The following is a 23,077-nucleotide window of genomic DNA, read 5'->3' as shown; positions in this document are numbered from 1 at the left end:
TCCAAAAAAGCAATCGTAGCTCAAAGGGTGCAAAGGATTTGATTTCTCAAAGTGTGATTGATCCTAGAGTTTGCAGCTATTGTGTGAAATGTAGTATATCTGTACTGAAACTTTTTTTTTTTTTTTTGAGACAGAGTCTCACTCTGTTGCCCAGGCTGGAGTGCAGTGGTGCAGTCTCTGCTCACTGCAACCTCCACCTCCTGGATTCAAGCGATTCTCCTGCCTCAGCCTCCCAAGGAGCTGGGATTGCAGGCACGTGCCACAACACTCAGCTAATTTATGTATATTTAGTAGAGACGGGGTTTTACCGTGTTGGCCAGGCTGTCTCGAACTCCTGACCTCAGATGATCCGCTCACCTCGGTCTCCCAAAGTGCTGGGATTATAGGCATGAGCCACCGCACCCAGCCTGTACTGAAACTTTTTAAAAGACCAGAATAATCACATTCTGAGAGTTTATTCTTGAAAGCTGTTTGATTAGCACAGGACTCCTGAACTTGAAACACAAAAATCGATGCAGAAAGGTATAACCTTGCAGGCATCAATGACTTCCTTCTGTGTTTTATTTTGTGATCTCTCAATTTTGTAATATTGGTGAATTTATGCATAGGGGGAACCCGAGCTTAAAGCCAAGTCTTTTTTCCTTTACCGAGACGATAGGAGGAGCCCTGGTTGCCACAGTGGGTGGGGCAGGGAATTCCTAGGAAAGAGAATTTCACAGATTGGAGACACCACAGCCTGCGGTCCCAGTGAGGTGCTAGACCCTGAGAGGACCCCTGTTAGTACTGAGAATGGGGTGCTAGAATCCAAAAGAAGGGAATTAAGAAAGAGAGAGTGAAGAGCCACGCCCAACACTGCTTCCAGATCCAGGTGGGCCCTAGGAAGCAGCCATTGGATTTGCGGTGAGGAGTTCACTGGTGACCTTGATAAAAACCTCAGTGAAGAATGATGGCTGGGCACTGGCCCTTACCTGTAATCCTAGCACTTTGGAAGGCCGAGGTGGGAAGATTGCTTCAGCTCACAAGTTTGAGACCAGCCTGGGCCACATAGGGAAATCCCATCTGTACAAAAAATTCCAAAATTAGCCAGGTATGACAGCACGTGCCTGTAGTCCCAGCTACTCGGGAGGCTGAGGCTCCCCAGTAGCTGGGATTACAGACACATGCCACAACACCCAGCTAATTACTTGAGCTTGGGAGATTGAGGCTTCCGTGAGCCGTGATCGCACCACTGCACTCCAGCCAGGGCGACAGAGCAAGACCCTATCTTACCAAAATAATAATAATAGTAATAGAGTGTTGGGGCACAGGCTTGATCAGCACAGGTCTCTGCAAGAATGGGAGGAGGAGAAGTGCAGCCAACAAGGACAGACAAAAGAGCAAAGAAAAGGGGGAAGTAGCTGGTGGGCCTTGTCCCATGGTCCCTCTGCAATTTCCTGCAGCCGCTCAACCATCTTCGTGCGTCTCCACACCAACGGGAATCAGGAGCTGCAGTACCAGCCTGGGGACCACCTGGGTGTCTTCCCTGGCAACCACGAGGACCTCGTGAACGCCCTGATCGAGCGGCTGGAGGATGCGCCCCCAGTCAACCAGATGGTGAAAGTGGAGCTGCTGGAGGAGCGGAACACGGCTTTAGGTAACATTCCCGGGACGCTTCCTGGCTCCAGGGAGCTGCAGAGGCAGTGGCTGTCTGGGAAGAAGATACCCATTCTTCCCAATCACCAATCCAGGCAGGAGAGTGGGTCTCTGTCGCTGACAGCCTGTGAGACTGAAGATTTCCGCTTTCTCATGGCTGATCCACCTTGGCCCAACCAGCCAAGCAAATAAATGCCCACGGTGCCAGGCCATTGATGGCTCACCTTTGGGAGAAGGGGGCCGCTACCTTCCTTCATTGACTAGACACAGACTTTAGCACTAGACACTCTTTCACTTTCCATCCTCACCGCTACCCCTCAGGAAATCTCTAGTAGCCCATTGCCCACCAAGCGAATAACAGCCGAAGTCTGATCCTGCCTCCTCTTAGAATCAAAAGGCACCATAGGAAGCTCGATGGCCAACTAGGAAATGAACCCACATTTTTTCAGCTGCTTAAGTGTCCATCCTTGACATTCATATTGAGGAACTTTCACAGGCAAATGGGTCTCAGTGCTTCATCTCAGGAGCACAGGTGCGCTCAGGGTCAGGGACAAGGAATCGCAGTGACCTTACCTAGCAGATTATGATACACGACCGTCACTTTTACAAAAGAGCAAGGATGTAAAGTCAGGACAGAATGTGAAAGTAGCACATAGTCAAAGCCTGTTGAAAACCTCTCAGGAAGGCACTGCTTTGGAGAGACTTACCCTTTCTTAGGAAATCCTAGCTGAGCGAGATGGCTTACGCCTGTAATCCCAACGCTTTGGGAGGCCAAGGCGGGCAGGTCACTTGAGCCCAGGAGTTCAAGACCAGCCTGGGCAACACGGCAAAACTGCATCTCTACAAAATATATATATGTGTGTGTGTGCAAAAATTAGCCAGGCATCAGGCCGGGCATGCTTGCTCACCCCTGTAATCCCAGCACTTTGGGAGGCCAAGGTGGATGGATCGCCTGAGGTCAGGAGTTTGAGGTCAGCCTGGCCAACATGGCGAAACCACATCTCTACTAAAAATATCAAAAATTAGCCAGGCGTGGTGGTGGGCGCCTGTATTCCCAGCTACTTGGGAGGCTGAGGCAGGAGAATCGCTTGAACCCAGGAGGCAGAAGTTGCAGTGAGCCCAGGTCTTGCCATTGCACTCCAACCTGGGCAACAAGAGTGAAAGTCCATCTCAAAAAAATAAAAAATAAAATAAAATTAGCCAGGCATGCTGGCACATGCCTGTAGTCCCAGCTACTCAGGAGTCTGAGGTGGGAAGATCACTTGAGCATGGGAGTTCAAGGCTACGGTAAGCTGTGATTGCACCACTGCACTCTAGCCTGGGTGACAGAGTGAGACTCTGTCTCAAAAAAATTAATGACTAAAATAAAAATAAATCCAACCCAGCCAGTTCTTCCTCTGTGTTGAAATAGAGCTTTTTGTTTGGATGAAGGAGAGACTTACATATAGGAACCATATTTGATGAAAAGTGTATAGAAGGAGTACAATATAGTTGTTCGAACAAGGTCTGAAGCCACACTGCCTAACTTCACGCTTATGAGCTGTGTGACCTCAGGCAAATTCCTTAACCTCTCTGTACTTCTATTTTTCTTGGTGGGGAGAAAAATAACACTAACTGTCTCAGATTGTTGTGATGACTAAATGAGTTGATAATATAAAATACTCAGGCTGGACACAGTGGCTCAAGCCTGTAATCCCAGCACTTTTTGGGGCTGAGGCAGGGAGACCACCTGAGGTCAGGAGTTCGAGACCAGCCTGATGAACAGGAAGAAACCCTTCTCTACTAAAAATACAAAATTAGCCGGGCATGGTGGCGCATGCCTATAATCCCAGCTACTCAGGAGGCTGAGGCAGGAGAATTGCTTGAATCCAGGAGGCAGAGGTTGCAGTGAGCCGAGACCGAGCCATTGCACTCCAGTCTGGGCAGCAAGAGCAGAACTCTGTCTCAAATAATAATAATAATATAAAACATTAGTAATAGTAATCAGCATATAGAATGTGCAGATAAATGTTAGTGTTTATAATGACAAACCCTAACATCCCATTCGGGGCTGGGAGGCTGCTACCATGTGAAGACACATGGGGCCAAAATAGGCTTGTCTCTGTCACACACAGCTGGGGGCTCGTCGTGTGGAACGCCAGTGGACTATGTCATGCTCTTTTAATATTCTCCTCTCTTCATTTTTTTTCTTAATTTTTGGATTCCTTTGCCTAATTACTTTAGGATTTGCTTCTTGCACACGTGAGGTCCCCTGGATCCTGGTCGTGGAAGGTGGAGAGCTAGGGAGTTGCTTGGCTGTGGAGCCGCCCTGCTCCCCTGGCCCCATCCTCTGCTCTAGGAGCAGACCCAGACCCCCAGCTTGGACTCAAGCCCCCTCACACCCACCCCTCACCCACCTTGTACCTCCACAGGCGTCATCAGTAACTGGACAGACGAGTGCCGCCTCCCGCCCTGCACCATCTTCCAGGCCTTCAAGTACTACCTGGACATCACCACGCCGCCAACACCCCTGCAGCTGCAGCAGTTTGCCTCCCTTGCCACCAGCGAGAAGGAGAAGCAGCGTCTGCTGGTCCTCAGCAAGGTGGGTCCCCAGGCTTTGCACGACGCTAGGGGGTGCCTTTCACCTCCTCATCCTTAGAGTTGAAAACTGTTATTGCACTGGGCTTCCGGCAGATGGCAGTCTTGAGCCAAGGGGGCCATTATTCGCAGCCATATTGGCTGGTCCAACGTGGCTGGTCTTTCCCCATTTCTAAGGCCTGGCATAAAGAGTGACTCCCTTGAATCAAACAGGTCCCTGGCTACAACAGAAATTGCTGTTCTAACTCTGCCTTCCCTCTGGAAACTTGAGCTTCCATTAGTGCCATCTTACTCCATGCTTAGGAGAAAAAGAAACAGAATCTCACCATGCCTTGGTTTAAAGATTAGGTTTTTTTCTTGTTTTTTGATTTTTTTTTAATTTTTATTTTTATGCATACTTGGTAGGTATATATATTTGCGGGGTACATGTGATGTTTTGATACAGGCATGCAATGTGTAATAATCACATCAGGCTGAATGTGGTGTTCATCCCCTCAAGCATTCATCATTTCTTGTGCTGGGAATATTCCATTTCCACTCTTTTAGTTATTTTTAAATATGCAGTAAATTATTGTCGACTATAGTCACCTTGTCTAGGAAATACTAGATCTAATTTTTTTTTTTTTTTTTTTTTCCTGAGACACTCTCTAGCCCAGGCTAGAGTGCAATGACGTGATCTCGGTTCACTGCAACCTCCATTTCCCAGGCTCAGAGGATGGATTCTTGTGCCTCAGCCCTCTGAGTAGCTGGAATTACAGATGCCTGCCACCATGCCCAGCTAATTTATGTAGCTTTTTTTTAGTAGAGATGGAGTTTTACTGACAAACCCCTGACCTCAGGTGATCCACCCACCGTGGCCTCCCAAAGTCCTGGAATTACAGGCATAAGCCACCGCACCCAGCCTAGATTCTGTTCCTTCTATTCCTGTACCCATGAACCATCTCCACTTCCCCACCCCACCCACTACCCTTCCCTGCATCTGGTAGCCCTCCTTCTACTCTCCATCTCCATAATTTCATTTGCTTTTAGTTTTCAGCTCCCACAAATGAATGAGAACAGGCAAAAGTTGTCTTATTGTGCCTCTCTTCTTTCACTTAACACGATGTCCTCTGGTTCCATCCATGTGGCTGCAAATGGTGAGCTTTTGCCAATTCAGAGGAGCTGCAGGTGGGACCACTGCAGATCAGAGTTCTCTGATTGTAAAATGAACCAAACTAGCCTCTACCACCCTTGCTTAGAAACCCTGGGCTCAAGACCAGGCACAGTGGCTCATGCCTGTAATCTCAGCATTTTGGGAGGCCAAGGCAGGTGGATCACCTGCGGTCAGGAGTTGGAGACCATCCTGGCCAACATGGTGAAACCCCATCTCTACTAAAAATACAAAATTAGCCAGGGAATGATGGCGCATGCCTGTAATCCCAGCTACTCGGGAGCCTGAGGCAGGAGAATCACTTGAACCCAGGAGGCGGAGATTGCAGTGAGCTGAGATCACACCATTGCACTCTAGCCTATGCAACAAGAGCAAAACTCTGTCTCAGGAAGAAAAAAAAAAAAAAGAAACCCTGGGCTCACCTGCCCCAGCCCACTGTAAAGCCTTGCTCAGTAAGAATTCTACCCAGGAGAACCACCTACACTCCTCCCAGTGTGGAGGGTCCTTTCCAATAAGCAAGCCCCCAGCACAGGGTGGCTTAGCTTTCTTCTGCCATCCAGGAGGGGGGATTGAATGGTGGGCAGCAAGGAAGAGGCTCATTAGTGAGTGCATAATATTTAGAAATATGAAAATAAATACCAGAAGGAACACTTAAAGAGCTGTAAGTAGTTACCTCTGGGGAGTTGGAAGCAGATGGCGGAGGTAGAACAGGAGACCATTATTTTTAATCATAAGCTTTGCAAAGTTATTTAACTTTTTAGACTACCTGCAAGTATAATTTTGACTTACAACTTTTAATTAATGGAGGAGGGTGGCTAATAGGAAGAAAGACCATAGATTGCACTGTTGGTACCTTATTAGGTTGCACCGTTTTTAACTTATTTAAAGTAGATTTTTTGCACAGTGGCTCGTGCCTGTAATCCCAGCACTCTGGGAGGTGGAGATGGGAAGATTGCTGGAGGCCAGGAGTTTGGAACCAACCTGGGCAATATAGAGAGACCCCATCTCTACAAAAAAAAATTAAATTAGCTGGGTGTCAATGCACATGCCTGTAGTCTCACCTACTCAGGAGGCTGAAGTGGGAGGATCACTTGAGCCCAGTAGTTCAAGGCTGCAATAAATCATGAGCTTGCAGCTGTACTCCAGCCTGAATGAAAGAGCAAGACCCTATGTCAATCAATCAATCAATAGTAGAATTTGATATAACCCATATATATTAGTTCATTTCTTCCGAAAAATACAGATTTCAAGATAGGATTAAATGAGCAAGGATTTTTATTAGGGGAAACGCCTGCGTGACAGAAAATGAAAACGGGATCAGATAAGGCTGGAAGAACCATCAGACCTCAAAATAAATCTAACCCCATGCAAAGAAAAAGGAAGAAAGGTTGGACAGGAATGTTCTAGACTGCAGTGCAGCTTAAGGAAGGCCCAGCAATGTCCTGGAGGAGTCCTGGGGCCTCTTGTGCTTGGTCATTGGCAGGAAGCAGCCTGTGGGAAGCCAGCGTGGCACCAACAGGGTGATGGATGTCAGTTTCAGGTGATGTCAGTTTCAGAGTTTCGAGGCCAGGGTTCTTGGTCCATTTTGCTCCTGCAAAATACGGCCAGGACAGTCTTTAGGAACATGGGAAAAAGCTCTGTTATACCATGTACTCCCACCCTGGTCTCAGAAACTGAGCCTTCTGTGCCAGCAATAAGAGACTGCCTAGGGCATCTTCTGAGATTAAGGAAAAATAACTCCAGAGCTCCAGAGTGTGCCTCTGTTGCCTGGTTACAGCTGGGCTTTGCTGTCAACGTGTCCCCAAACATGGTCCTCCACACACCCCAACATGATTTTCCGGGGCTGCCGTTCGCCGTCATGAACATGACCCAAGCTCTCCAAAGACGCATCTCTAGACTCTGCAACCAGCAAATCACAGGTCTGCAATGGATGCCTGCCACTCCCCGCATGAGTCATGACTCCCTTCCATAGTGCGTCTCTCTGGACTTCAGGAGTGTGTAGTAACTCGGAACACAGATTCTGAGGACACACTGTCTAGAGTAAGGGTCAGTTTCACTCAGCATCACCACCTAGTTTAAGACTCATCTATAAAACTGGAAAATAGTAATACCTATTTCATACGGTCCTCATGAGGATTAAAACGTGACGTAGAATAATTTCTGTTCAAGTGTTAACTATTATTGCCTGCTTGCTTTTCTTGTTTCTTTTTCTTTCTTTCTCTTTCCCTTCTTCCTTCCTTCCTTCCTCTTTCTCTTTCACTTCCTTCCCTCCCTCCCTCTCTCTCTCTTTCTCTCTTTCTTTATGTTTCTTTCTTCTGACAGGGTCTCACTCTGTCACCCAGGCTGGAGTGCAGTGGCACAATCATGGCTCACTGCAGCCTCAAGCACCTGAACTCAAGCAGTCCTCCCCCCTCAGCCTCCCAAGTAACTGGGGTACTGCAGGCATCCACCACCACATCCAACTAATTTTTCTTAACTTTTGTAGAGACAGAGTCTTACTATGTTTCCCAGGCTGGCCTTGAACTCCTAGCCTCAAGTGATCCTCTCTCCTCGGCCTCCCAAAGCACTGGGATTACAAGCATGAGCCACCGCACCTGTCAACTTTTATTTTGCCTTCTTCCTGGATCCCCTGAGGTCCTCATGGGAAATATGTAGCAGCTGGGTTCAAGTTTGTCTTTCCCTCGCCTTGGCACAGGGTTTGCAGGAGTACGAGGAATGGAAATGGGGCAAGAACCCCACCATCGTGGAGGTGCTGGAGGAGTTCCCGTCCATCCAGATGCCGGCCACCCTGCTCCTGACCCAGCTGTCCCTGCTGCAGCCCCGCTACTATTCCATCAGCTCCTCCCCAGACATGTACCCGGATGAAGTGCACCTCACTGTGGCCATCGTTTCCTACCGCACCCGAGGTGGGCAGAGTTACTGGGAGAGCTGCCTCCTCTGCATTTTCCCCCAAGGGGCCTCTGGAGGGCTCCCCCAACCACTGCCTGCAGGCTAAATCCCAGATCCCTGGGAAGAGACTCACCCACAAGACCAGAAAACGGGGAGAAGAAACAGCAGGTGAACTGTCCCCTGGGGCAGAGCCAAGCCTGAGCAGAATTAGGAAAAAGGCAAGATGGGTATTTGCAATGGTGACCCCTCATCCCCAGAGCAGCAACTAGAACAAGCCACCATTGCTCATTGCCTGGGAGAGCACTCTGCTGTATCATGCCCTGCTGGTTGTAAGTCAGATAACCCAAGCTCTGCCCTGTAATTTTCCTCTGAGATAAAGCAATTAAAATGCACAGTGCCCAAAACAGCTCTGAATCCCAGGATGCCAGCAAGACACCAAAAGCACCCTTCAATAGGGAAAGATGTGAATCCGACCCACCCCTACCCAGTAGAACCCCGGCCGGTTGCACAGGCACGAAGTCACCCCAGCTATGCCACTTCCTCTTCCTCTTCAGAAGGAGGGATCCTGGGGAGGAATTCCAAAGGATAAACTTGGCACTGGGCCTGCGAGCATTCTGCATTGGAGTGAGGGAGAGGGGAGGCTGTGCTTGGGAGCAGTGGGTGACCCTGACTGCCTTGGTTATTCTGCTAGATGGAGAAGGACCAATTCACCACGGCGTGTGCTCCTCCTGGCTCAACCGGATACAGGCTGACGAAGTGGTCCCCTGTTTCGTGAGGGGGTGAGTAAGAAGTGGAGAAAAATGGGCGATCATCTCAAATCTGCACATTGATGTTGCCGGTTGGGGTAGGTGGGCCAGTCTGAAGGGTTCTGGAGAGATGGCTGGGTGAGACAGGAGGAAGATCAATGTCCCGCGTCTCTTTTAGTTGTTACAAAAACGAGATGAGACTAGCACAGCGAGCTAGGCAAGTCCTCTGGTCAATGTCAAGTCAATGCAACACACATTTATGTACTGGGCCAGATGCTGGAGCTATCGTGGAAAACCCGGCAAATAGAGTCTCCACCATCATGGACTTTATGGGCTAGTGGAAATTCTGGCCAAATTCTACTGGTCAGTCCCAATCAGTCCCAGTTTCCTAGAGACAGGAAAAATCTAATCACCCCCATTAATTGGAGCTTTTCCCCCGAAACTCAGTTTTAAAGGCTATAGCTGAGCCTAGACCTGTTATAGTTAACCTGTTTTATTGATCATTAACTTCTCTACCTGAAGAGTGGCTTTGGCCAATCATTTTTCTCAACCGTTGAGGTTAGAATGTTCACAATCCCGCTGATAATGATCTAAATACCATTGATATCAGAGTCCTCTGGGGTGTTTCAAGCATAGAGTCCTGAGCACAGATGTACTGCATGGTCCAGGAATCTGCACCTTGAACATCTCCAGGTGATCCTTTTATGCACTGAAGTCTGTGACTGCTTGATTTAAAGATCTCATGGTTGATTAAATCAGTGGCTCTGGGCTGGGCGCAGTGGCTCAGGCCTACAATCCCAGCACTTTTGGAGGCCAAGGCAGACAAATCAGTTGAGGTCAAGAGTTCAAGACCAGCCTGGCCAACATGATGAAACTCCATCTCTACTAAAATACAAAAAAAGTAGCCAGGCATGGTGGCACGCATCTGTAATTCTGGCTACTTGGGAGGCCAAGGCAGGAGAATCACTTGAACCTGAGAGGTGGAGGTTGCGGAGAGCCAAGATCATGCCACTACACTGTAGCCTGGATGAGAGAGCAAGTCTCCGTCAAAAAAAGAGGAGGGACGGGGGGAGGGAACAGCAAAAAAAAAAAAAAAAGAGGGAGAGAAGGGGAGGGGAGGGGAAGGGAAGAGGAGAGAAGGAAAGTGACTCTCAAATCAGAGTGATTTTTGCACCACCCCGCACCTGCCACCCAGGGACATTTGACAATGCATGAAGACATTTTGGGTGTCACAAGTCATGTGTGCTCCTGGCATCTAGTGGGTGGAAGCCAGGGATGTTGCTCAATACCCTACAATGCAAGGACAGTGCTATGACAAAGGAGTGTCCCCCCCCAAGTGACAACAGTGCTAATGTAGATAAACTCTGGGTTGAATTTGCTGAGCTCAGCAGTGAGACAACTTGGGGCATGGAGGAATAGCCAGACCCTGGGGACCCCCCATTTTTGGAACTCCCCTAATTGGTGAGACTCCCACCCTGAAAAGGGGTACCTGGCCCCGGCTGAAGAGCCGTAAGTCTCATTGTACATCTGCCGAAGATGGCCACCTGGTCTACCTAAGATTCAATTGTTCTTGATCGGATTTGAGCCCTGCAAGACTTCTGACCCCCTCTTCCTTGCCCAGAGCACCCAGCTTCCACCTGCCCCGGAACCCCCAAGTCCCCTGCATCCTTGTTGGACCGGGCACTGGCATTGCCCCTTTCCGAAGCTTCTGGCAACAGCGGCAATTCGATATCCAACACAAAGGTGGGTTACAGTCCGGCGGCCACTGGGTTCCCACCCCCAGACCTGGGGAGGCCCAGCTGTGTCTCAGCAGCCCTGCAGAGCAGTGAAGGTGTCTCTCCTTGGCCTCACTGCCTCAGAAAAGGCAGGCATGTAGCATCAACCTGACCCACAGGTGAAGTTCATGGTGTCATCCAAACAGCCTGTCCCAGGGCCTGAAATTCCATCCCCAGAGGACATTTCTTTGATTGTTAAGATGTGATCCCTTCAAAAAAAATTCAGTATCCTGGAAAAGATAGTCATTAGTTCTTATCAAATGGCTATGCTTATATAACTATTGCAAAGACTGTTATTCAAGAGCAAGTGCTATGTGAAAGACATAGCAAAACAGCTTTGGGAGGAGACAGAGGGAAAGAAACCCAAATTGTGGCATGCATTGAACAAGGATTTATTGAGCACCTAATAAGTGCCAAACACTGTAAGAGGCCCTGGGGCATAGCAGTGAATAAGACAGAAAAATAACTAAAATAGAAAGGGAAACCTTTACATTGATTTGAGGAATGATTACAAAATATCAATCAGTCAGTAAAAACTTGCCCCATGGAACCGTCATTCCAGTGGAATAGCTAACATTTATAAAGCACTTGCCAGGTACCAGGCAGGGTTGTAATGTTTCACATTCATTTCTTCCAACAGCCCTGTTATTTCCATTTTGCAAATAGGGAAGCAGAGGCTTAGAAAGTTGAGTAGGTTGGTGGCTCATGCCTGTAATCCCAGCACTTTGGGAGGCCAAGGTGGATCATGAGGTCAGGAGTTTCAGACCAGCCTCGCCAACATGGTGAAACCCCGTCTCTACTAAAAATACAAAAACTTAGCCAGGCATAGTGGCAGATGCCTGTAACCCCAGCTATTTGGGAGGCTGAGGCGGGAGAATTGCTTGAACCTGGGAGGCGGAGGTTGCAGTGAGTCGAGATCGCACCATTGCACTCCAGCTTAGGTGACAGAGAGAGACTCTGTCTCAAAAAAAAAAAAAAGTTGAGTACGTTGTGGCTGGGCACAGAGGCTCACGCCTGTAATCCCTGCATTTTGGAAGGCTGAGGCAGGTGGATTAGTCGAGGTCAGGAGTTCAAGACCAGCCTGGCCAATATGGTGAAACCCTGTCTCTGCTAAAAATACAAAATTAGCCAGACGTGGTGGCGCACATCTATAATCTCAGTTACTTGGGAGGCTGAGGCAGAAGAATCACTTGAACCTGGGAGGTGGAGGTTGCAGTGAGCCAAAATCACGCCACTGAACTCCAGCCTGGTGACAGAGTGGGACTCTGTCTTAAAAAAGAAAGGAAGAGAAAAAAAAAGAAAAAGAAAATTGAGTAAGTTGATCATCATAGAGCTGAGATTTCAACCCAGGCTGTCTAGCTCCAGAGTCTGGGCTCTACTACCTGATGGAGGGAGTGCCTAAGTAGTCAAGGAGCAGAAGGAAGGATTGAGAGCTGGGAGGGAGGTTCACCAAAGTCTGAACACACTTCACCTCCTTCCTCAGTGTGTGCGTGTGCGTGCATGTGAGAAGCTGTGTACGTTACATGTGTGTGCATGCATACATCTGCCTGCCCCAGTGTTCGTGAGCCTCTGTCTGCATGGCACACACTAAGTTCCCAGCACCCCATCCCTGGCACCTCAGCCACCCCACACTTCAGGCAGAGAGCCACCGGTGACATGAGGTCTTCCTGGTCCCCAGGAATGAACCCCTGCCCCATGGTCCTGGTCTTCGGGTGCCGGCAATCCAAGATAGATCATATCTACAAGGAAGAGACCCTGCAGGCCAAGAACAAGGGGGTCTTCAGAGAGCTGTACACCGCCTACTCCAGGGAGCCAGACAAACCAAAGGTAACCCCCAGCCCGTTCACAGCCCCCCGCCCAGCCCAACACACATGCACACTGGTACACACTCATGTGTGTACACACTTCCACACCCCACTCAGAAACCTCTCACCCTCATTCTCGAGCTTCCTGATCTCCCCTCTGTGAATTGCTCTGTGCTTCAGAAAGCATGAGTAGGGAAAATACCTATGTAAAATATTTAACAGGCTGAGCACAGCGGCTCACGCCTGTAATCCCAACATTTTGGGAGGCCAAGGTGGGTGGATCACTTGAGGTCAGGAGTTTGAGACCAGCCTGGCCAACATGGTGAAACCCCATCTCTACTAAAAATGCAGAAATCAGCCAGGCGTGGTGGTGCACACCTGTAGTTCGAGCTACTTGGTAGGCTGAAGCAGGAGAATCGCTCGAACCTGGGAGAAGGAGGTTCCAGTGAGTTAAGACTGTACCACGGCACTCCAGCCTGGGTGACACAGCAAGACTCCAACTCAAAAATGTATATATAATAAAATAAAATATTTAACAGCCTATATTACAAGATTCAACTTATATGTAATATCCGGAATAGGCAAATCCACAGAGACAGAGAGTAGATTCGTGGTTGCCGGGGCTGAGGGTGGGGAGAATGGGGTGACTGCCGATGGGTATGTGGTTTCCATCTGGGGTAAAGGAAAAACTTCTAGAACCAGAGAGTGATGATCCCTCAACACTGAGAAGGGTACTTAATGCCACTGAATTGTACACTTTAAAGTGGTTACAATGATAAATGTTACATGATGTATTTTACCATAATGAAAATGTTTGGCCAGGCGCTGTAACTCACATCTGGAATCCCAGCATTTTGGTAGGCTGACACGGGAGGATCACTTGAATCTGGGAGTTTAAGACCAGCCTGGGCAACATACTGAGACTCCATCTCTACAAAACAGATTTTTAAGTTAGCTGGGCATGGTGCCGTGGAACCCCATACATACCCGTCGGCAGTTGGGACTGTGGTCCCAGCCGTCTGGGAAGCAAGGGGGAGAGCAGCTTGAGCCTGGGAGGTCAAGGCTGCAGTGAGCTGTGATCACGCCACTGCACTCCAGCCTGGGCAGCAGACCAAGACTCTGTCTCTAAAAAATAAATAATTAGAAAAAAAAATTTAAATATTTAAAAACAAATTTAAAAAAATTAATTTAAGCTGGGTGTAGTGGCTCAAACCAGTAATCTCAGCACTTTGAGTGGCCAAGGTGGGCAGATCATCTGAGGTCAGGAGTTTGAGACCAGCCTAGCCAATATGGTGAAATCCAATCTCTAATAAAAATATAAAAATTAGCTGTGCATCGTGGTGCATGCTTGTAGTCCCAGCACTTTGGGAAGCCAACATGGGTGGATCACTTGAGGCCAGGAGTTTGAAACCAGCCTGGCCAACATGTGAAATCCCATCTTTACTAAAAATACAAAAAAATTAGCCAGGTATGGTGGTGCATGCCTGTAGTCCCAGCTACTCAGGAGGCTGAGATAGGAGGATGGCTTGAACCCGGGAGGCAGAGGTTGCAGTGAGCTAAGATCATGCCACTGCACTCCAGCCTGGGCAACAAGCGAGGCTCTGTCTCAAAAATAAAATAAAATAATAAAGATAAACAAATAAACATCATAGCCCATAAGAGGCAGTACCAATCAGAATGGACATGGGCCACAGGACTAAAGCTCCCCTTGGATCTTGGGGAGTTCCGGGGGTCCCAGGGAAGGAGCCAGGATATCTGAGGTGGAGGGGAGCACTCAGAGAGTCCAGACAGTGTCTATTTGACAACTGGGGTGGGAGTACGTCAGTCTTAAGAGTCTCTACAGCCACGCCTGCATGTTCCAGCTGAGTATCAGCTTCACAGGGGGAGTTTCCTGGAGGAGTTAAAGACGTCCTGAGCAAACCAGTTCCCTAGAGCTGCACCAGACAAACTCTGCGCCCACCTCACACCCACTTACTGCTTTTTCTTCTTGATGCCGTTACAGCAGCCGGCTTTGCAGAAGTGGAAGCTGGTGGCTCCTCCCCTCACCTGCATCTTTGCATTCTGCCCAGGGCTTCCCCGGCACCCTAGCATAGGATGCCTGCAGTAACCAGCCGCACACCTGGAAGTGTGCAGGTGTTAACACCTGTTGACCACTGGCCACCAGGAGAGAGGAGTGGGTAGTGGGTGCTCCCCGCCTTTCCCGCCTGCAGGGGATGACTCTGGGAAGCAGTCTGTATAGCTCCCTGGAGGGTCCTGGGCAGAGCTGAGCTTCAGTTGTCCAAAGAGTGGAACAATGCATTCCTGCACCCTACAACTGGCTTTCCCACCTTCCCTATCTCACTCTTCCCAGTCCCTCATTCTTGTTCCCTGGGATCAGCTCACAAAAGATCCCACCTGCTCACAAGGCCCTGAAAAAGGCTCTGCTTCCCAGGGGGACGTGGGCAATGGCGGACACATTACACAGCCCAGCCCCTTCTCACTGCCCTCTGCTCCCTGCAGAAGTACGTGCAGGACATCCTGCAAGAGCAGCTGGCAGAGTCGGTGTACCGAGCCCTGAAGGAGCAAGGGGGCCACATTTACGTCTGTGGGGACGTCACCATGGCCGCTGATGTCCTCAAAGCCATCCAGCGCATCATGACCCAGCAGGGGAAGCTCTCGGCGGAGGATGCCGGCGTGTTCATCAGCCGGATGAGGGTGCGTGAGAGGCTGGTGTCCCAGGTCCCTTTTCCCAAATCCACTATCCTGTCTTGATGCTGAGGGGAGTCATGATGATATCCCTGCTGCCATTCATTGCACTTGCCACTCAGGGTAGAGGATATAGGTGGTCCCAAACAATGACAGGGAAAGTAGAAGGATGGCTGGGCATGCAGGCAGGTGTAGTAAATATGACTGGAGGCTGTGGTACGTGAAAATAACGAGTGAGTGGACCTCTGGGTAGCTACACAGAAACCATTCTAACTCAACTTCTCTTGCCCCGGCAGCTGCAGCTCTGCCCTGTGCAGTTGTGCAGGTTGAGCACTGCACAAAGAGATCTGAGGAGAGCTATGGAGCCCTCTATCTGCTCAGTCTCTTTAGTGTGACCCTCAAGAGACACTTTTATAGATTCCCCAGGATTTTGCATAAGAGTTAAAAACTCACCCAGACGGGTGTGGTGGCTCATGCCTGTAATCCCAGCACTGTGGGAAGCCAAGGCAGGCAGATCACCTGAGGTCAGGAGTTCAAGACCAGCCTGACTAACATGGCGAAACCCCGTCTCTTCTAAAAATGCAAAAATTAGCTGAACATGGTGGCAGGCACCTGTAGTCCCAGCTACTTGGGAGGCTCAGGCAGGAGAATCGCTTGAACCTGGGAGGCAGAGGTTGCAGTGAACCAAGATGGCACCGTTGCCCCCCAGCCTGGGTGACGAGAGTGAAACTCCACTCCAAAAAAAAAAAAAAAAAAAAAGTACCCCAACTGAAAACAAACCCACTCTACAGATGAGTGACTTTCTTCAAAATCTTCTGGACTAAGGGAGGCTGGAACCTTGTGCATGATTATGCCCGGCTTGCCAGACACACACTCCCAACCACTGCCCTTCCTCAGCATCAAGACGCATTTTCCTCTTGTTTGATCCTCAAAGACACTGGCCTTTGAGAATATTGACTGCCCGCCAAAGGAGCTCCCATAGCTTGGTAAATTCTCAGATGTCACAAGTCAGTTGGCCCTTGCGTCGTTTTTTGAGACTCCAGGGGAGGTTATTGTGTTTCTGTGCTTCTTTCTGGGCAACGTTGAACAGAGATGCTCATCTCCAGAGAAACTCATGCATGTCTCAGGCGTCTCCACGGTGGGCAGCTGTGGGGAGTTCCCTGAGTGCTAAGCGGCCACTGGTTCTTTCCTCCCCTTTCTTGTGGTCTCCTAGGCTGTGGCATTTCGTACTAAACCCAGCCTTGCCCAGACCTGAACTTGCAGAAGCAGGTTGGAGGGAGGAAAGCGGGAAATGGTGAGGTTTCCGTTTGACCTCGTCGCCCCTTTTCACCTGAGAATCCAGCGAGCAGCAGCAGTGTTTCCAGATGGCAACCTAAATGCTCTTTGCCAACTGGGCTACTTCCCAGAGAACAGTTGCCCCGTGTCCCAGAGGACAGTTTTGCTGAGCAGAGTCTTAGAGATCAAAGGTAGCTTGGGGACACTGGCTTCAGCCTCATCTGTCTAGGAATCATCTTCCTTAGGTATCTTCCCTTCCAGGCGTCAGGCGAGTCTGCCCCCTCTCCAAGCCCTTGTCTGCCATTTGAGAGCTGTTTTCTGGATGTTTCTGTCTTCCAGGATGACAACCGGTACCATGAGGATATTTTCGGAGTCACCCTGCGCACGTACGAAGTGACCAACCGCCTTAGATCTGAGTCCATTGCCTTCATTGAAGAGAGCAAAAAAGATACCGACGAGTAAGCTGGCTTCATCCCTGGGCGAGGGGCGGGAAGAGCCCTCTCTTCTAGGTCCTAACGGGCAGGGATGTCTGGCTTTCCCATGATGGGGTCCTCAAAACAGCAGCATCAGCACCATCTAGGATGTATTCAAAATGCAAATTACCAGGCCGCCCCAGACCTGCTGGATCTGAAACTCAGGAGTTAGGATGCAGCAGTTTGCATTTTTCTTTCTTTTCTTTTTTTCTTTTATTTTTGAGACGGAGTCTTGCTCTGTCACCCAAGCTAGAGTGCAGTGGCGTGATCTCGGCTCACTGCAACCTCCGCCTCCCGGGTTCAAGCGATTTTCCTGCCTCAGCCTTCCAAGTAGTTGGGACCACAGGTGTAAGCCACCACGTCTGGCCAGATTTTTATATTTTTAGTAGAGACAGGGTTTCACTGTCTTAGCAAGGATAGTCTACATCTCCTGACCTCATGATAAGCCCACCTTGGCCTCCCAAAGTACTGGGATTACAGGCATGAACCACCACACACAGCCAGCAGTTCGCATTTCAACAAATTTTCCAGGAGAATCCTGAGGCCCATCCAGTGTGGGAGGGAGCCCCTGCTTTGGGTGCCACCTTCTGTCTGGGGCACTCCCTAATGGAATGATGGCTCTTGCATCCGGGAAGTTGCATCTTTTTTTTTTTTTTTTTTTTTTTGAGACATAGTCTTGCTCTGTCATCCAAGCTGGAGTGCAGTAACACAGTCTCAGCTCACTGCACCCTCCCCCTCCCGGGCTCAAAGGATTCTCAGCTCACTGCAGCCTCCACCTCCCGGGCTCAAAGGATTCTCGTACCTCAGCCTCCTGAGTAGCTGGGACTACAGGCACCACCACACCTGGCCAATTTTTGTATTTTTAGTAGAGACGCGGTTTCACCATGTTGGCCACGCCGGTCTCGGACTCCTGACCTCAAGTGATCTGCTTGCCTTGGCCTCCCAAAGTGCTGGAATTATAGGTGTGAGCCACCACACCCAGCCAGATCTGTGACATTTCTATCAGAAAAATCTTTCTTGTTTGTTTGTTTTTTTACCTATTGGGGTTTAGCATCAGATTTAGGGCCAGGGTTTCTTCTACAAAAGTGTTTGAACCCTGCTCATTTAGGAAAGTGGGGAGAAGAACGGGCTCACACCTGGAGTTGTGTGGAGGTCTGGCACTGAGTTTTTGTGTCCTTTCCACTGGCTTCCTCACCCCCTAAATGGCTGGGGCTTTCTCATCAACGCAAGTTACAATTCATATGATTTTGACAATTTCACTGAACCTCTAGAAATTGCTGAAAACAGGCTGAGGCACCAGGAGACTGGGACTGCATCTCATGAACTTGAATTCCAAGGCACAGCAACCTTGATTGTAATCTCGCTTCCCGATGCTTCCTGCCCCAGTCCCTGCCACAGGACACCTGGAAGCCACCCCTGTACGCCCTTTACTTTGAATGAGGTGGAGATTCAGCTGTCTCTTTTTTCAGTAGCACAAGGCATACACTCATTTCCTAAATTTGGCATCTTGTTTGTTTTCTCCTTACAATGACACAGCAGTCTCAAAAACATACTGTTGTGGCCAGAAGACTCACATCATTGCCTTTAAGGTCACAACTGCCTGAGTTGTCAAAAGCCTTTATGGCCAGATGTGGTGGCTCACGCCTATCCACCCAGCACTTTGAGAAGCTGAGGTGGGTGAATCGCTTGAGCCCAAGAGTTCAAGATCAGCCTGGGCAACGTAGGGAGACCCTGTCTCTACAAATAATTTAAACATTAGCAGGGCACGGTGGCATGTGTCCATGGTCCCCACTACTTGGGAGGCTGAAGCAGGAGGATGGCCTCAGCCCAGGGAGGTCAAGGCTACATGAGCCATGATTGCACCACTGCACCCCAGCCTAGGCAACAGAGCAAGACCCTGTCTCAAAAAAAAAAAAAAAAAAAAAGCCTTTTTGGCCAGGTACAGTGACACACCTGTAATCAGCACTTTGGGAGGCCAAGGTGGGTGGATCATTTGGCCTGGGAGTTCAAGACCAGCTTGGGCAACATGGCAAAACCCTGTCTCTACTGAAAACACAAAAATTAACCAGGCATGGTAGCATGTGCCTGTAATCCCAGCTATTCAGGAGGCTGAGGCACAAGAATTGCTTGATCACACCATTACACTTCAGCCTGGGTGACAGAGTGAGACTCAGTCTCAAAAAAAGAAAAAAAAAAATACCCTTTTAAATGTTTCTCTTCCTGGCCAGTTGTCTTTGTGAGCATTCATTCATTCATTCTTTCAAAACAAGCCCCTGCTAGGTGCCAGGTCCTGTCCAAGACGCTAGGGCTACAGAATAAATGAAAGAGACAGGCCAGTGCAGGGGCTCAAGCCTGTAATTCCAGCACTTTGGGAGGCTGAGGCAGATAGATCATCTGAGATCAGGAGTTTGAGACCAGCCTAGCCAACATGGTGAAACCCCTGTCTCTACTAAAAATACAAAAAGTAGCCAGGCATGGTGATGGACACCTGTTATCCCAGCTACTTGGGAGGCTAAGGCAGGAGAATCGCTTCAACCCTGCTGAGGTTCTGTGAGAGGTGGAGGTTGCAGTGAGCCAGGATGGCGCCACTGCACTCCAACCTGGGCGACAGGGCAAGACTCTATCTCAAAAAAAAAAAAAAAAAAAAAAAAGAGAAAGAGAGAGAGAGAGACGAAGCCCCTGAGCCCAGAGCATGGGTGATTTTCCCTGGGGCGCTCAGAGGAAACACAGCAGCCTCGCCCCTGCGGCACTAACTCCCCTCCAACCTCTCCTCCCACAGGGTTTTCAGCTCCTAACTGGACCCTCTTGCCCAGCTGGCTGCAGGTTTTGTAAGCGCAGACTGACACTGCTGAACCTTTCCTCTGGGACCCCGCGTGGCCCTTGCTCTGCCTCCCGTCCTTGTCACTGTGCCCTGGTTTCCTTCGTTGGGGTTCTCTCCCCTCAGTGGTTTCCTCGGCCCTCCTGGGTTGACTTCTTGAGTTTTCCTGCTGCGATGCAATGCTTTTCTAATCTGCAGTGGCTCTTACAAAACTCTGTTCCTGCCCCCTCTCTTGCTGACAAGGGCAACTAGCGGGTGCATGAAACCACTGGAACATGGCCGTCGCTATGGGGGTTTTTTTCTCTGGGGTTCCCCTGGAAAGGCTGCAGGAACTAGGCACAAGCTCTCTGAGCCAGTCCCTCAGCCACAAAAGTCCCCCCTTCGCCTTTTTTATGATGACGTTTTTGGTCGTGCGTGTGTATGCGTGTGTGTGATGGGCCAGGTCCGTCCGTTCTCTTCCTTGCACAAGTATGTCAACCTTAGATCTCCACCTCTTTCACTGAAGACCCTCGATGCCAAGAAACATGTCCCTGGCCCATATTAATCCCTCGAGTGTCCATAATTAAGGGTCCACGCCCATGTACCTGAAACATGTGGAAGACCCGTAATTGTGCTGGTTAGAAAGGGTTCAGGGCATGGAGGGAGGAGTAGGAAATTGATTAAGGGGGCTGTCTCCCAATGAAAGGGACAGCCCCAGAATTTGATGCATTTAGAGTCTGAGACTAGCGAGCGGAGCCCTCATGTGACGTGAACCCATCTAATGGATTGGGCGAGTCCCCTCCCCAAACCCACCCATCCCACCAGAATCACTTGACTTGGCCACATCCATTGACTCCCCCATCCTCCAGCAATACCTTCCAAGGGACCCGGAAGTTATATTGTTCAAAGAAGCCTGGATCTTCCTGCTTTGCCACTGGGTGAGTTCGGATGAGTCACTTGTCCTCAGTTTTTCCTAGTCATAATTTTACATGAATCTAAAGAATATGAATGGATAGGCTGGGTACGGTGGTTCACGCCTATAATCCTAGCACTTTGGGAGGCTGAGACGGGTGGATCACCTGAGGTCAGGAGTTCGAGACCAGCCTGACCAACATGGTAAAACCCCGTCTCTACTAAAAATACAAAAATTAGCTGGGTGTGATGACGCATGCCTGTAATCTCAGCTACTCAGGAGGCTGAGGCAAGAGAATCGCTTGAACTTGGGAGGCGGAGATTGCAGTGAGCCAAGGCGGTGCCATTGCACTCCAGCCTAGGCAACAAGAGTGAAACTCCATCTCCGAAAATAATATAAATGGATTAAATGTTAAAGCTTTGGTAACTGGAAACAATATCAAGCAACGATATGATTGTTATTTTGTTATTCCCCCAAAGGGGGCTTGCTGCTTTAACCTTGGGGATGTAATAACACGCTGGTTAAAGTGCATGAGGTTGAAGAGTGAGGTCCCATGTGGCTTCTTCCATAGGAACCACAACTCGGGGTGGGAAGAACGTGGCCCTGGGCTTATTGCCCTCTGCACTTGATCTCCAAAGCTTTAAACCTGTTAAAGTAATTTTGACAAATAAATTACCCTCGACTCAGATCAAAAAATGGGCAGCCAAGTCTTCGGTAGGAATTGGGGCCGGTGCAATTTCTCCCTAAGAGGCCACCTGCTGAATTTACTCTCTCAGGGTGAATGCTGGGAAGGGATCCCTTTCTATACTTAAATGCTACAAATTAATGTCAGGTGGTGCCCAGAAAAAGCCAAGAAATGCTAGTGGCCCCCCAGACTACAGGGTCCCCAAGGATGCAAAGGGGATGTTGTGTCAGTTCTACCCTGTTTGTTGTGTTCCATACAGAAAACCACATCTCTTTTATGTACTATGTGTGGACATATCTTGGTGTTAGTGTGGGTCCCTGCTAAAGAGGAAGTGCGCTGGGCTCTTTGAAAGGGCTTTACAATGGGGGCAGCAAGACCCCAAAGGGCCCGACCTAGGAGACTGCTAAAGTGAAAAGGCAATCTATGTCTCACCTTTCTCTATCCCTGGCAGCCCCCACTGCTGTCCTGTTCCTGGCACATGGAGTTTGACTTCGTTCCAGCTGTAATTTCCCCTGCCTTCCTTTAATCCCAATTTCCCCTGCTCAGTCTTCCACAGATATAAAGAACAAGCACTCAGCATCCCACACTCACCCTTTCTATCCTGAAGGGAAGCCCACTCTAAACTTCTTTCCTGCAGGGCGCTGTGGCTCACGCCTGTAATCCCAGCACTTTGGGAGGCTGAGACAGGCAGGTCACCTGAGGTCAGGAGTTCGAGACCAGCCTGGCCAACATGGTGAAACCCCGTCTCTACTAAAAATACAAAAGTTGCTGGGTGTAGGGGTATGTGCCTGTAATCCTAGCTTCTAGGGAGGCTGAGGCAGGAGAATCGTTTGAACCCAGGAGGCAGAGTTTACAGTGAGATGAGATCGCGCCATTGCACTCCAGCCTGGGCAAGAGAGTGGGACTCCATCTCAAAAAAAATTTGTAAAATAAACTCCTTTCCTGAAAACCCAATTCCAGCTCCTAATAGCTCTTCTCCCAAAGGGAGAAGTTTCCAGTCCTTTATACGTTTGGAGATGCTTCCCCAATTTCCCAGGGAAGGAAACTGCTGTATCCAATCCCCATCAAACAGAAACTGATCAGTGCTTCCCACTCCAAGTCAAGCTTTATGCAGGAATGCTTCTCCATCAGGGAATAAATACTTAGAAGAGGTTACCATGTGCCAGGCACCTCCTTTCTGCATATCCCTGCCCTTCTAGTAGCAGACAGATGGAAACATTGTCTTGTTTAGTCAAGGAATCCAAAGAAATGATTATATAACCACAATTCATCTTTCTTCTCCAGAAAGATTTTTTTTTAAGTAAACACCTTTCAATCCCCAATACAAGCTGCTTCGCAACTCCAGGATAGAAGGCAGGAGAGCGATCTGATGTGTTTCTTTCATTTGCCGGAATTCCTACCGAAAGCCCCTTTCTGCTGAGTCACCTATCAGGGACCAGAGTGGAGTCCAGATTTAAAGTTCAGCTCAGCTCCAGGGTGGAGAAATACTGCCCTCTCGTGGTGGCTTTTCATCCAGGCCTCGTAGCCAACAATAACTGCAAAATAGTATTAAGCAATGGATGAGCAAAACAGGGCTGACTGGGTATTTGGGGGTTATTCAAGTTATGTCCCATTTATTTCCCTCTTTCCCTTGAACTGGCCTGTAGCAGCTCCAACCCCATTTCACAAAAGTGAG

General features: G+C 49.2%; 1 protein-coding gene across 3 annotated transcripts in view; it reads left to right on the top strand.

Annotated features, from left to right (window-relative positions):
- The window catches only part of NOS1 (nitric oxide synthase 1), a 228,813-nt gene extending 208,167 nt beyond the window's left edge, over positions 1-20,646 (top strand). For all 3 annotated transcript variants that reach the window (XM_032240963.1, XM_032240971.1, XM_032240980.1), the window contains 9 exons: positions 1,440-1,633; positions 4,044-4,213; positions 8,055-8,265; positions 8,940-9,027; positions 10,616-10,737; positions 12,448-12,596; positions 15,074-15,268; positions 16,874-16,992; positions 19,787-20,646. In XM_032240963.1, the coding sequence (XP_032096854.1) occupies positions 1,440-1,633; positions 4,044-4,213; positions 8,055-8,265; positions 8,940-9,027; positions 10,616-10,737; positions 12,448-12,596; positions 15,074-15,268; positions 16,874-16,992; positions 19,787-19,802 (1,264 nt within the window). In that variant the 3' untranslated portion in view covers positions 19,803-20,646. The remainder of the gene's footprint in view (positions 1-1,439; positions 1,634-4,043; positions 4,214-8,054; positions 8,266-8,939; positions 9,028-10,615; positions 10,738-12,447; positions 12,597-15,073; positions 15,269-16,873; positions 16,993-19,786) is intronic.
- Positions 20,647-23,077: the final 2,431 nt, after the last annotated feature.

The sequence above is a fragment of the Sapajus apella genome, unplaced genomic scaffold (assembly GCF_009761245.1).
Source record: "Sapajus apella isolate SASKATOON/1434 unplaced genomic scaffold, GSC_monkey_1.0 scaffold2, whole genome shotgun sequence".
NCBI lineage: Eukaryota > Metazoa > Chordata > Mammalia > Primates > Cebidae > Sapajus > Sapajus apella.
Note: the sequence above shows the minus strand (reverse complement) of the source record. Positions and strands in the feature narration are given on the sequence as shown.